The sequence below is a fragment of the Rhinolophus ferrumequinum genome, chromosome 6, assembly GCF_004115265.2.
Source record: "Rhinolophus ferrumequinum isolate MPI-CBG mRhiFer1 chromosome 6, mRhiFer1_v1.p, whole genome shotgun sequence".
Taxonomy (NCBI): Eukaryota; Metazoa; Chordata; class Mammalia; order Chiroptera; family Rhinolophidae; genus Rhinolophus; species Rhinolophus ferrumequinum.
This window is the reverse complement of record NC_046289.1, coordinates 36,616,727-36,631,769: the sequence shown is the minus strand read 5'-3', so window position 1 is coordinate 36,631,769 and position 15,043 is coordinate 36,616,727. Positions and strand designations below refer to the sequence as shown.

Here is a 15,043-nt window from a genome sequence, read left to right as displayed (position 1 = left end):
AAAACAAAGAATTAAAATTATTTCCTGGTATATTATTAAATTTAAGTATTAAGAGACCATATTTTTTCAATCAACTATTGTATACTGCACCTTGTACAAATGAGGTACTCAATAAATTCTTGTTGAATTAATGAGCAAAATCACATAGGGAAAAATACAATTTTATTCTATAAATTACACCATATATCCAAATTAGCACTTAAGAAACAAACTTGCCTATCAAAAGGTAACTCCTGGGCAATTAGATGCAATTTCTGAATGATGTCTGCTGCTTCCTTTATCTATTAAAAAAATAAAAGCAATAGAATTTTAAAAACCCTTATGTATATAAAAAACAAATTTATATTTGAAAATACTAGTATGTTCACAGACCCTCAACCCATATTCTTTTAAAATCCACAACAAATAAAACTTTGTGAACAGGAATGCATTTGAAGTATCAACGAGTTGATAAAACATAAACATTTGCTTTGCCAGCACTGAAATCTTTTGATTTTATGCCATAATCCTTTCCCAATGAAATTTAGTTCGTTTACTCTGAAAAAGTTTAACTCATTGCTTGCTAAAAGCAGAAGTGCAAGTTTCTTCTGAGTTTATGAACCCAAAAAGGATAAACAAAATTCATGAAAATAGTTCGGGTCATACTGCTGCATCTATCCCACTTTAAGCTAAGTGAATAAAACAACAACAAAAATGTTACTTCAACTTATCAAAGATTTAGGTTAGACCACCCCCTCATCCAATGGAATGCAACTATTCAAAAATAATAGAAATTCTGTTAATATTAAAAGTCAATTACAGAAAAGAAACACTCATTAATTCAGATACCTCAGCATTTTTAAGCCACATATAATTTCATCAACAAAAATACCAAGCAATGCAATTAAAAATTTGAATATAAACACTGCATCAGCAATCTATAGGCAAGTGCACTACTTTGCATTTCAGAACAATAAAAACTTGTAATAAGTCAGCTACTCAGTGATTTGAAGTCTGACTATGGAAAGCAATAATTGTAGTTTATAATTAGGATATTGTTGTTAATGCTGTAATTTGCTTTTACCCTTCTGACAGTGCTTACCTTTTCAGAATTTGTAAAAACATCAGATTTCAATTCTCCATCTAAAAACTCATTAAAGTATTTCATCAATTTCTGAGCCTCCACTGCCCGTTGTCTGGGTGTGTTTACCCCTTCCAACTGGTCGCCAAGGTGACAGACCTTGGTTGCTACATAGCTGATGTGCTCATCTAGTTCTTGGAAATGTTGGAAGGCAACCTAGAAAAAATGTGCATAAGCATAAAATACAATGACAGAACCTAGTTTATAAAGTTAATGTCTATCAGAAACGAAACCACCAACTAACTCGTCACTGCTCTCAAACTTACGTAAAGGTAACATAGAAGTTACATATACGAGATGATACACAAAAACAATTCATGCCCATTACATCACATAATCTGAAAACTTTTTAACAAAGTTGCAGACTTTACATTTTTAACTATTAAAATCATATTTTATCATGAATACATTTGCTAATCTACAAAACAACATGGCTACTTACTACTCATCTGTTTAACAAATTTCCTAGCAACACTTACTCCTAAATAATGATTGTGAAAACAATGAAATAAAAGGGACCAGTCATCTGAACAACTCACTTGCTACTACACTAAAATGAGCCCAAAATGTCAGAAGACATAGATTAAAAAGAATATTTAACAAAAATTTATTTTAAATATTTAAAGAGCAACGCATTATAAATAAGGTAAAATGGTTTTTGCCCAGCTTTGAAAACAGAAGACTGCAGCAAATTTTTTACTGAGGCAAAGGTACATTACTTCTTAGCCCCTTTTCCCTGGGTCACTGATTGTCCTACGGTAGATGAAAATTCTGTACCATGAATGCCTTTGAGTTGCCAATAACAAAATTGCTGATAATTTAGTATGGTACGTTTGTTCTAATCTAAAATTGAGGGGGATAAACTGCAAAGATTTACTGTTTTAAGCATATTACATGTATTTCCGTATTTAATCCTCGCAACAACGTATTTTATTTGTAGATGAAAAAACTGAGGCACAGAAAGGCTGAGTTGTGTGAGATTACACAGCTAATATTTGGCAGAGCAGATTGGATCCAGACTTTGTTAGATTAACTACTAATACTATTACTATTACTATCAAGGGAAAATTGCATTAGAAGTATTTGGAATCTATCACCTTAACTACTTAAAAACACATTTTCTATCTTATGTAAATCACTGACTTCTTTATTAAATATTTTCTCACAGCCATATATGCTTAACTAAAGGAATCTAAATGAAATCTGAGCAGAGATCAGTTTGCTAATCCCTAAACACTAAAGAACAAACAGCCCCCCAGGAGGCAGCAGAGCTAAACAATGTTCCTCAAACTTACACAGTTATAAAGGGCAATCAAGTTTCAGATCAAACTCAGGCTGTGAACGGGGTTTGGAGGTTCCAGATTAAGTCTAGGGCCTAACTAAGAAAGGGCTAAAGTCTACTTAGCTCCAGGGCCAGTCTAGTAATTTTGTTCTACTCCAAAATGGACTAAGGAAGAATTCTGCATCCGCTTGTCCCACAGTTACAATAGAATTCTCATTGGGACACATACCTCAATGACTTTTATGAAACTTCCCAGACTAGGTTTCCTCTAGGGAAAACCTGACCCAGGCAATAGCTGGTCTCGTATTACTTTGTTTTATGATTAAATGAGAATGCAAATGACTACCCTAAATATCCCAGCTAATAATGAGCCCCTAAAGATACAGGTGGGCTAAGGTATCATTCTTGCAAGTTTGCATTGTTAGAGGGGAAGCAAGGACCATACTGCATTAGATACTACCCCATCCTAAGACGAGAGCACTGTAATCCCCAATCAACACTCAATTGCAAGCCAGTGCCCAGAGTGTCTGAAAACAATTCATTAACATTTTATCCCGTGGCATGGGAACAATAGGGAGAAACCTCAACAAGTTACTACCATTTTACTAGACTTTTATTAAGAACTTAAAACCAGAAGGAAATAAAGATATTATACCGTAGGTAAACTATTCATTACTTAGCTAAATATTTATTTACCTGATTGCTTTTCTGGAGCTCTTGTACCTTCCTAGCAAATTCCTTGGCTTCTTTCTGACACTGTTGCTCTAGTTTCTCTACTTTCCTTTGAATCCTTTCATCCATGATCTGGAGTTCTTGAATATGATTTACAAATTCTTCTAATAACCTAATAGATAAAAATGAGAATATGTATCAATCCATATGATTAATTTTAGGAACTGGCCAGTTCACTTATAATTGTAAATAAGGTATTAACAAGCATTTCTTGAACTAAGTAAGGATGATCATATTAAACTCTACAGCATCTTGTTAGGAATTATCTCTGGCATGAATGAAAACCTCACCTAAAATCTCCAATAACCTCCAGAATAGAAACCAATTTCAAAAAAACAGTCAAAAGGTAAATGTACAACATAAAAATAATATTGTGCATTCCAGGGTACAGTGATTTTTTGTTCCCCCAATTTACAACTATAGTTAAAACAATATAGTCAACATGTGTTTATTTTAAAGGTAATTTAAAGGTTTATTTAAAGGTAACACCAACTCTTTCTATTACTAATTAGAGACAATATTAAATTCTTATAATGTGACAAAATCCCTTCCCTCATACCAATTAAAACTCTTCTCTAAAACAAAAGGAATGTAAAGGGGGCGAGGGAAATCAATCCCAAACTTTTAATACTTGTTTCTTTTTTAATAACCAATTGTTAACTAAAATCCCTTTACATGAACACTGAAAGGAATTCCAAATCACATCTATTCCAATTACAAAGTTGTACTAGATTGGGTCCATGAAAACAATTTTTTTACTTCACCTTTTAGGATCAAAAGCTTCAGATCCCCCTCTAGAGCCTCCTCCTGGGGTTCTCCATACAAGACGTTCAATATACTCATCTGCCACAAAAGGCTCCTAGTTAACAAAATAAATGTTCTTTAAAAAAGTTTCATAGAAGGTAACTTAAGAACACAAAAGTGAAACAGGTTTTACTATGTGAGAACTTAAAATGAAATTAAATTACTAATACCAGTTAAAACTGGAAAAGTAAGCAAAACACACAATTTATAGAATAAATATAAATGGTCAAGAAAAATAAAAAAGTATGCAACTTCACTAGTACTCAAATAAGATCAAATTATCACATTTTTATCTCAAAAAATGACAAAGTTTTTAAAAATTATAATATGTAATGCAAGAGAGGGTATGAAATTCACACTCCCATTATGTTAGAAATGTTAACAGATACAATATTTTTGGAGGGCAATAGATAACACTTAGGTAACATTAAAAGTATTACAGATTCTCTTACTCTTTAACCCAGTAATGTTACTTTTAAAATTTTAAGGGAAAAGCAGTTATGAAAGCAAAAATTTTTGCAGAATGTTCATTGAATATTACATACAATATTGAAAACTTTGTTTAAACATTCAAAAAAATTATTACTGAAAAATTACAGTAAACTTACAGGATACAAAACTACATTCCTATTAAAATCATGTTATAAAAAATTTAATAAAATGAGAAAAATGCTCATATATATAAAAATCTAAAGAAAAAGGCAGGATACAAAATTTTCTAAATTTTCTCAGGAAAAAAGCATTAATTATAAAATAATATTAGAGTAGAAGGGCCAAAAAAGAAAATAAACATTCAAATGTTAACCATCAACTGATAATGTATTTTTTACAATACATGATAATTTACATATTTCCCATACTACCCTCTTTCATGCAAATAAATACCATATACTGCCTCCCACTTAACATGTAACTTAATCAGGAGCATTTGCTGGTGATTCCAGTTTAAATTCTTATATCTATAAAATTTCCCATTTGTTAATTGTACTTTAAAAACATTTTCATTGATAAACATTCACTGAATAATAAAATTGCCAGTGCCAAGCACTCTGTTAGGCTTTGGAATAAAAAGATGTATAAAGTACAAACTGTACCACTGAGAAACTCACAGTCTAATAGGAAAAAATATATAAAAAATACAATAGTATTTGGTAAGTAAAATTAAAAATGCATGCACAAACTTCAGTATTAAAATTGCTGAGTGGCTTGTTAACTCAGTAGGTAGTTGGTGGATGGAACTGGGATATTCATTAATTCAGCAAATATTTACTGAGCATCTACTACATGCTGGGTACTATGATAGGCAGTATAGAATACAGAAGTGAATTCAATAGACCTCAAAGAAATAATAGTGAATTCAAGGCCTCATAGAAATAATCGTCTAAGTAAGGACGACAACATTAAGTAATTACAGAAATAACTAATTACAATTGTGATAAATGTGAGGGAAAGACAAGTCCTGGATGCTCTGAAAGTATATAACAGAAGCAGAGATGATGGGAAGATAGTAAGGGATGGAAGAAATAGCAAGAAGTGGGTGTTGCAACAGGCAAACTTTCTGAGAACCAGAATTAAGATGAGACCAGAAGAATGAAGAAAAATCAGCCAGACAAAAATGGAATGTATAGCTTTCCAGACCATTAGGGAAAGAGAAGACAGAGCTTAACCCATTAGAGGACTGAGAAGTAAGCATGGACAAGATCACAGAAACTACATGTGGAAGGGATATAGAGAGAGGTGACAATTAAGACCAATGTATGATATACAACCTTGTACTTTTTATCATCATCATTACCATCATATTGGGCACTTGGTCTATACAGTAAGGGCTACTACAGTGGGAAGTCCAAATAGAAGTCTCTGAAATTGACCCTCTCTACTCAATGTAGTAAGTCAAGTGTAATGGCAAAAGTCAGTGCTACTTTTTAAGCTCTAAAACAAGGATCAGCAAATATTTTCTTAAAGAGGCAGACATTATTTTAGGATTGTGGGCCATATAGTCTCTGTTACAATCATTCAATTCTGCCATTATAATACAAATGTAACCACAGATAAACAAATGGGCAGGGCCGTGTATCAGTAAAACTTTACAAACAGACAACTATCCCAAGGGCTTGTAAGTCTGATCTAAAGGATGCAGGGGCGATGTTATCCATCATTTTCTCATTTAATTCATCAGTCTGGGTTTTGCAGAAATCAGACAAATCCTGGAGGGTAACTAACTCAAAATCGACCAACGTAATATATCATGGTATATGGCCAATGATTTGGCGGTTACATACTTTTCCATTCCTATCAACAAAGAGATCAGACAGTTCAGTCACAGAACTGACAACAGTATACATTTACAGTTTTGTGATTTCCCCTACACTCTATTCTAACACTATCTGTGCCATACGGACATTCTGCAGAACATCTTATTGATCCATCATACATTGATGTCATGCTAATTGGGCTGAATAAGCAAGCAGTGGCTAGCACACTGGAGGAGTAAAGATACACGTACTCCAGAGAGTGGGACATACACTATACAAAGATTCAAGGGCACACTGAATCAGTAAAAATTTTAAGGTAGTCAGGGGCATACCAGACATCTCATCAAAAGTAAAGGATAAATTCTTCGACCTCCCACCACAAGGAAGGACATACACCACCTAGTAGGCCTTTTCAGGTTCTGGAGGCAGCATATTCCACACATGCTCTAGCACATATTATCAGGTAACACAAAAGCACGAAAAGGCTCTGCAAAAGTAAAAGTCATGAAACCAACTCTGCCGTCTGAGCCATACAACCTAGCAGACCCTATCGTATTAATCAGTATTTACTAAAGTATTTAAGGTATCAGTGTTGAGAAACAATGTCATGGGCATTATGGTAAGTCCCAGTGGGATAATCACAGCACAGATCCCTGGATTGTGAAATAAGATCATGCCATCATCAGCAGAGAATTATATATCTTTTGAGAAACAGCTGGTATGCTACTGGACCCTCGTAGAGATGGCACACCTGACCACAGAACACAATGTGACCATGTCTCCGGAACTATACACCATGAGCAGGGGTCTAATAGATTCACTAAATGACAAGTGACCCAAAATCTATCCATCATAAGGTGGAAGTGGTAAACCCAAAATCAAAACATGAACAGGACGAAAAAGCAAACTGCATAAGTAGATAGCTCAAACTCCCATGTCTTCCACCACTATTGCACTAGCATCCCTCCCTCAACTCACACCTATGGCCTTATGCGGGATCTTTTCCAACCAGCTGATGGAGAAGGAAAATGCCTGAGCTTGGTTCATGGAGAGTTGGCTAAGCATGTGGGTGCCAACTGAAAACGGACAGCAGCTATAATTACAACTTCACTTAGAGGTGGTGGCCTTGAAATTCAGTGGCAAGAAAAACATCCTCCCAATAGGCAAAGCTTCAGGAAATATACCTAGTCATTCCCTTGGGTGGACAGAGAACTGACCTGAGGTTTTAATACAGTATATGGATTCACAGACAAAGGCAAAGGGCCTGGCTATCAGAGGAAAACGATTAGAAGACTGAAGACAGGGAAGTCGGGGGTAGAGTCATGGGGATGGAACATGAGAGTGGGCATGAAGTGTGAAGATATTTGTATTACATGTTAAAACCTACCAGAGGACATCCACCATGGAAGAATTACACAACCAAGTAGACACACTGACTCTGTCCGTTGACATCAGCCAGCCTCTGACCAGCACTAGCACACTGAACAGAGCAAACAGTACAGAAACTACATGGCTCCATCAACATAAGGTCCTACTTACCAAGGCTGATCCAGCTACTGTCAAAGCCAAATATTTAGCCTAACAGTGACAGAGACCAACTCTGAGCCCTAAAACAGCCCCATCCATCAAGTACACGACTCAGCCATCTGGTGGCTTGACTACATTGGGCTCTTTTCATTCTGCAAAAGTAATTCATTCTGACGTGAATTAGAAACATTCTGAGTTGGGTTCGCCTCTCCTCAGAGGGTGTGTTTGTTCCCCTGGCATGAGATCCCACATATCACATTAGACCAAAGGACCCATTTATGGCAAAGGAAGTGACCATGGGATCCACTGGTCATATTACAAATCACACGGCGCAGAAGCTACCAGTCTGACAGAGCGCTGGAACAGACTGCTGAAGGCATAGCTGAAGCACCAGTTCAGAGACAATACTCTACAGAGATGGAGCACCATCCTCCAAGATGGTGTATACATCATGAACTAAAAACTTTTATGTGATGCTGTGTCCCCAAAAGGAAAAACACATGAGTCTGGGAACAAGGAGTAAAATCAGAAATGGTCCTGCTTATAATAATCCCCAATTTGTGCTTGCTATTCCTGCAATTCTGGGGTCTACAGGGTTAGAGGTCTTGCTCTCCAAAAAGGGAACATTTTTGCCTGGGAACATAAAAGTTCCGTTAAATTATAACTATAGGTGCTGCCTGGGCTGCTTATATTCAGAGGCAATTGACTCTGATCATCAGGAGGAGGCAGGACTGTTATTAAACAATGGGTACAGGGAATAATATGTTTCACACATAGCTCTCCTCATGAGAATCTCTTAATACTTCCTTGACCAATTCAAAAGTACATGGACAAGTGCAGCAACCCTGCTATGGCAACCAGTTAAACCACCAAGAATGGCAGAGTACCAGCTGAAGGTGAGGGCTGTTCAAATGGAAAATAGAGGAGAGAAACAGTGCGTATGAGTTGCAACCCAAGACATGCTGTTCATCCCACGAACCTTCTTCTAATTTTCCTCCAAAATAAGAACCCCAAATGGAATGCTGCAGGAGCTGCTCCCCATATACAAATAAAGAAGTGGAGTCTAGTGGCACTGCATTGGTCTGTGGCAGATACTATGATATGTCATCCAGGTCACCCTTCAAGAAGGGACTTGCCCTAGCTCCTAGCAGTGCTGTCCTCAGACAGCCTTCACCTCACAGTATTTTCAGGAATCCCCTAAGCTGCAAAGAGCCACTTCCCTCAATGTTATACCTTTGCCAACATGGGGAATGACTGGCTAAGATGGGGATATAAAGGCCTGACTACTTTGGTCCAAAGCAGGACAACTCTGATAGGTCATTTTAGTTCCAGAACTCCCTTAGGGGCCACCAACACTGTCATTAGGCAAGCACTGTAGCTCTACTTTCCCATGGGCACAATCTTGCCGCCTTGCCCTGCTGCTTCACAGATGTTCATTCCAAGGGTACTTCCTAACAAATATTCTGCACACTAAACTCTGCTTCAAAGTCTGCTTCTCAGAGAACTCACCCTGCAACACTGTAGTGGTCCAGTCGAGAGATGATAATGGCTCAGACGTAAGTCTGTGAGGGGGCAGTGGAGGGGTGCTGAGAAATGGTCGTGATATTTTAAAGAATGTACTCACACAAATTGCTGATGGATTAATGTGGGAAGAAATTTTAAAAAGGAATCATGATTACTCACAGAGGTTTGCAGGCTGAACAAATGTGTGAATGGTGGGTGGTGCCATTTACTGAGACTGGGGAAAGATGGAAGAGGGAGTGGGGAAACAAGAGTTTTGTTCTGCATGTGATATGTAGGAGATGCCTATTAGATACACAAGTGAAAACACAGAGCACACAGTCAGAAAAATAAGTTTGTATTAACAGGAAGAAACTGGAACTACATATAATTTTAAAGTATCATTTAAAAACTTCCAAACTGGATGAGGTCATCTGGGAGGGAGAAAGGCATGCCAACATTTGGAGATAGGGGGAGAAAAGGATCCAACAAAAGAAACAAAGCAGGAGGGACCAGTGAAGAGGAGGGAAAATTAGGAGGAAACTGTGTCCTGGAAGAAAAATGCAGGTTTTATCTTCAGAGGCCATCAAATTACCACAGACTTTAAGATAAATCTACTACTCATCCCAATGTAATAGGAGTTCCAAAAAAGCAAAAACAAAAACAAACAAAAAACCTTTCTGATTATAAAACCAAATAAATCTCAGTACCTTGCTTTCTAATACTCAACCTTGCTACAAAGGCATTTATAATAAGAAAAAGACTGCCAAATTAACAAATTCTAAGACTTTGAAATGACCAAGTCTTCCCAAGAGGATTCTCAAAGATACGTGTAAAGAATCCACCCCCTCCCCGAAAATCTTTTAGAATTTTACAAACTTGACAAAGGTATATCTTCACCTTCTATTTTACTACAGTAATTAAAAGCAAAAACTGCCAAAACAAAAACAAAGATGTCAGAAGAATGCATCATAGACTAAGATACTAGATACTAAATTCAACGTGACATAATTGGTTACTAGGGTGTTGCTCTATTAAAACATTCATTTCACACTCTTTACAAATGCTACCAATTATAAGAAAAACATGGGGTTTGTGGTCATTTCTATTAAAAATTAAGGCATCAAGCCATTGGACAGGATCATAAATCCCTAATTTAACATTCTTTCTTTGAGAAAATCCAACCAAACTTTTATATTTTCCTATAGCATCTTTCCCCAAAATAGATTCAATACAATGTGCTACACCCACCTATAACTGCCTCTCCACTCCCCCCCATTAAAAAAAAGGGCATGTCAGCTCCCTTAAAGATGGCCTATAAAGCCTTCTCAAAGCTTCCCCCAAACTGCCCCTGTGGTCTCAATATCTTGTTTGGAGCCACAACTCTCACACCTAAAACATGCATATACAGATACCACCTCTTCTCAGTATTTCCTGAATACACTTCACCTTACAAATTAGAGCCATCTTCTATCCCTGCCTTGGAATGCCCTTCTCCTGAAAAATTTCTACCTACCTATCAACACCCAATTTATATGTCATTACTATATGAAACCTTTCCTAATTATGCCAGGAAGAGATTCTGTACTTCCACTGCACTGTTACCTGTTAACAAATGTCTCCCTGTGATATCATGATATCTTGGTCTTTGTACTCAGCTCCTGGCTACAACTCCTAAAACCTTTGTAATTTCCTAAAGATAAAGGTGCTAGGAGCAGCTTTTGTTCTAATATTTGGTCGTTGACCCTGTTTCTGACACAGAGCTCCTAAACCCCTTGGAATTTCTTGGATGACAGGAGCGTCTTTTGTTCTACTGAAGCAACTCTTGATGGGCTCCTGGATGGAGGCTGGTCATCAGAAAGATCAAGCATGATTAGAAGCCTGGAACTTTCAGTCCCACCAACTATACTCCATGGAGGACAGAAGGGCTACAGATTGAGTTAATAATTAATTATTCCTACATGATAAAGCCTCCACAAATGTCCCTAAAGTATGGGTTCAGAGAGAGAGCTTCCAGGTTGCTGAACACATCAAGATGCTGGGAGGGTGGCTCACTATTTCTTCCCCCCATACCTTGCCCTATGCGTCTCTTCCATTGTTCCTAAGTTGTATCTTTTTGTAGTAAACTAGTAATCTAGTTAGTAAACTGTTTTCCTGAGTTTTGCGAGCAGTTCTAGCGAATTAGGAATCTGAAGAGGGGAGTCCTGAGAACCTCCAACTTACAGCTAGTCAGTCAGAAGTACAGGTGACAGACAACCTGGACTGAAATTGCTACCTGAAGTGGGCGCATCTTGTGGGACTGAGCCCTAATTTGTGGGATCTAATGCTAACTCCAGGTAGAGAGTGTCAAAATTAAACTGAATTGTAGGACACCCAGTCAGTGTCTGCTGAAAAAATGAATTGTTGTGGGGAAAAACCCCACACAAACTGGTGTCAGAGGTAAAGTATTGAGACTAGTGGTAGAGTGTTGAGAAAAGAAACAGAGCACTTTTCCTTTCACTCCTCCAACTAGATTTTTAATTCAAAACATCTTTTAACTCCAGTACCTGGAATGATAAGGTACTCAATAAAATGTTTGCTAAATGTACACATTTTCTCACATACGTGACACTGTAATTGGTAGACAGGTTCCACAAACATTTATTTAATAGCTAATATGGCCAAAACAAGTAGCATTTCAGTACTTTAAAGGTAAAGGAGTGGTCCTTACTTGTGCATCTCATGTTCTTTAATATATATTGAGCTAGTTAACTGAACGAGAGATCTTTTCCAATAAGTCTGTTGAAACAGCTTTTGTAACTTAGTTTAAAAATCTAAGAGACAAATGTGTTTGTGTGTGAAAATGTGTTCTTGGCTATTCAAATTCTAACCTGGAAGTCAAACACAGTAAAATTACATGATCTCGAATGTTATTATCAAAGCACCTACATTTACAGGAAATAAATCAAATTCCTAACCCTGGCATTTAGGACCTCCACAATTAAACCCCAATTTACTTTACATACCACTCCTCTTCTTCATGCATGTTACATTCACTCCAGCCAAAATAAACTCTTCCTCTGTCTTCCAGAGTCTACATTTACCTTCTTTACGTCTTGGCTTTTATTGTCTGCTTCATTAGAAAAGTCCCTCCAAACTCAGTTCTACAAACTCAAGTATAACTTATCATTTATATACCATTCAAATGCCACCTTCTGATCCTTTTGCACTTCCAGAGATAATTTTCCCATCCTCTCAACACTTTATCTAGACTTCTTTGACACTATAACTGTATTTCAAGAGTATGTAGTTACATATCTATTTCCTCTCCCTCTATTTAACAATAAGGGCAGACTCCATATATACTTCAACATTTTCCAAAGTATGTTCCATGGAATTCACAAAATTAATAAGCTCTATAAAATAAAAGTATCATGGTCAAAAAAGTCTGAGAAATGAACTTCTCAGAATCTTTAACATACTAAGGTATACTGTAAATCTCTAATGAAGCAAAATATGCCATTGCCAAAACTTATTTGGCCTCTTAACCACTTTGGGTTTTTTTTAATTTAATTTAATTTTTTTAATGCCTTTTTCTTTTTTTTTTTTAATTTATTGGCGTGACAATTGTTAGTAAAATTACATAGATTTCAGGTGTACAATTCTGTATTATATCATCTATAAATCCCATTGTGTGTTCACCACCCGGAGTCAGTTCTCCTTCCATCCCCATATATTTGATCCCCCTTACTCTCATCTCCCACCCACCCCCACTTTGGGTTTTTTGCAGGACATCTCATAGATTAGTATTTCTATGGCATGCCCTTTGAGACATGCAGCCTCATTAATCTTGGCAATTTTTCTTGAATTTAATAGGTACTCAGCAAATGTTTGTTGAATGAATGGGTAATTGACCCTGGTTAACAAAGAACTCTCCCATTAAGGTAACTTGCCCAGAGAGAAGGGAAGAATCCAGAAGAATAACAGGAGAGAAAAATAGCAAGTGAGAGGGAGCACAATATCCTCAGTAGTGCTGTAAGAGGGAAAATATGTATGAATATTTGCAATAGAAAAAGAATTTACTATCCCAGCCACTTTTTATATTTAGAGGAGTAATTAATACAAACCACATAGGAATTCCTGTTTAGAATGTCCAACCTGAGATTATCATTTAGAAAGACTGCACATAGATCTTTTTAGAAAGATTGAAACTAAGAAGGTATTCTGTTCAATTTCCAGGATATTCACTATTAAAATAGCTGAGTAATCTATTAATAACCATTTGTCAACCAAGGAAACATCCTATAGTTTTATTTTGTTGTATGAAGATATTTATGTTAAAAAAGGAAGTCTCATGGGACCAATAATATTTTAAAAGTAGAGTTAACACATGAAATCTCATGGATTCAAAACATAATTTTGTATTGACTTGCCCTCTTTCACTGTGCAAAAATGAAAGCACACTTCAATTTAATAGTGCATTAAAACCAGGATGCATAAAAACAAAACATCCTTGACTACATCCTGACTTGTTTTCCACAGTTCTCCAGCTGTGACTAAGAAAGGGAAGCAAGAGAACAAGACACTCCCTGACTTGTCCCTACAAAACCTAGATCCTACAGCAGTGGCAACAGGAAATAACAGCAATGACTGAGGTTTGGTTTGTTTGTTTTCCCTTCTCCCTCTAAAGCAGAGATCAACTTTTCACTTAGGAATAAAAACTTATTCAAGAGTAGAGTCCATTTGCAGGGCTGAACAGACATTATTTCTTAATCATAACTATTAACATTTCATTTTAACTATTAATGTAATTGATTTTCATTTTGATGAAGCAACAAACTACATGTGGTCAGGAAAGAGAAAGTCACATTAGTTAAGATCCATAAGCATGTTTAAGGTTTATCTATGAACCCTCTGGCCACAGAACTAGTTTGTCTCTATCATCACTGGTCAGAGTATTAACGGCTATCACATAACTGGAATTACTGAGTGAAGTTAACCTTAATTTGGTTTAATTAATTTACTAAATGGTGAGACCCTAGAAAGCAAAATACATGTTTCTCTACCTCCTCCCCTCCCTCTCTGGAGGGAAGCAGAAATCAAACAGTTTCAAATAAGTTATGTGGACTCGTGTGGTCAAACATTTAAAGAAAAACAGACATAATTATGATCTGAAACACAACTGGGAATGTCAAGCAGGATTCATTAACTCAAAGATTAATGCTTTATGAACTGTATGTAAAATAAGTTTTCTATTAATAGCTGCTCAAGTATTTCATTAAGATCTCAAGTTCATAAATAGTTTTCTACGTTTATAACACATAAAAAATAAAACAAGGAACTACAGAACTACTTTAGTATCTTGCCCAGCAACACACAGTAAAAGCTTTTAGTAAAAAGAATGTCTCCCTGCTCCTGTGTTAATCAATAAACAGATGGCACAATTTTGGAATTAGAGAAGCTAATGTAATGTATCTCCCAATACTTAAATCTGAGGATACACAATTAATGTTTCCAAATTCTTTCTTGTACTTAAAATCTTTCACTCAAAAATTACTATTAAAATTTATTATAATAATAGCATGTTATTCCTCTCAACAAAAGCATTATCTATCCAAAAACTGACAGAAACCCAAAATATGTAACAGTAACAAATATGAAAAGTTCCCACTGTCATAAGAAAAACTGTGGCATTCAAATTTTAAACCAAAAAAAAAAAAAAAACCTGCTGAATCTTAAACAGAAAAATACAATTTTAACTTATGGAGAAATTCTCTACTGTCAACTGCAGTCTTCTCAATTATTACTTACACTTTGTTGCTCATTTTGAAACACAAGCACACA

General features: G+C 36.1%; 1 protein-coding gene across 1 annotated transcript in view; it reads right to left on the bottom strand.

The window, feature by feature from the left end:
• The window catches only part of EXOC5 (exocyst complex component 5), a 39,788-nt gene that overhangs the window by 23,596 nt on the left and 1,149 nt on the right, over window positions 1-15,043 (bottom strand). The window contains exons 2-5 of the mRNA XM_033107596.1: window positions 3,899-3,993; window positions 3,099-3,246; window positions 1,082-1,276; window positions 217-281 (exon numbers count right to left, since the gene is read on the bottom strand). Coding sequence (XP_032963487.1) covers window positions 217-281; window positions 1,082-1,276; window positions 3,099-3,246; window positions 3,899-3,993 — 503 coding nt within the window. The remainder of the gene's footprint in view (window positions 1-216; window positions 282-1,081; window positions 1,277-3,098; window positions 3,247-3,898; window positions 3,994-15,043) is intronic.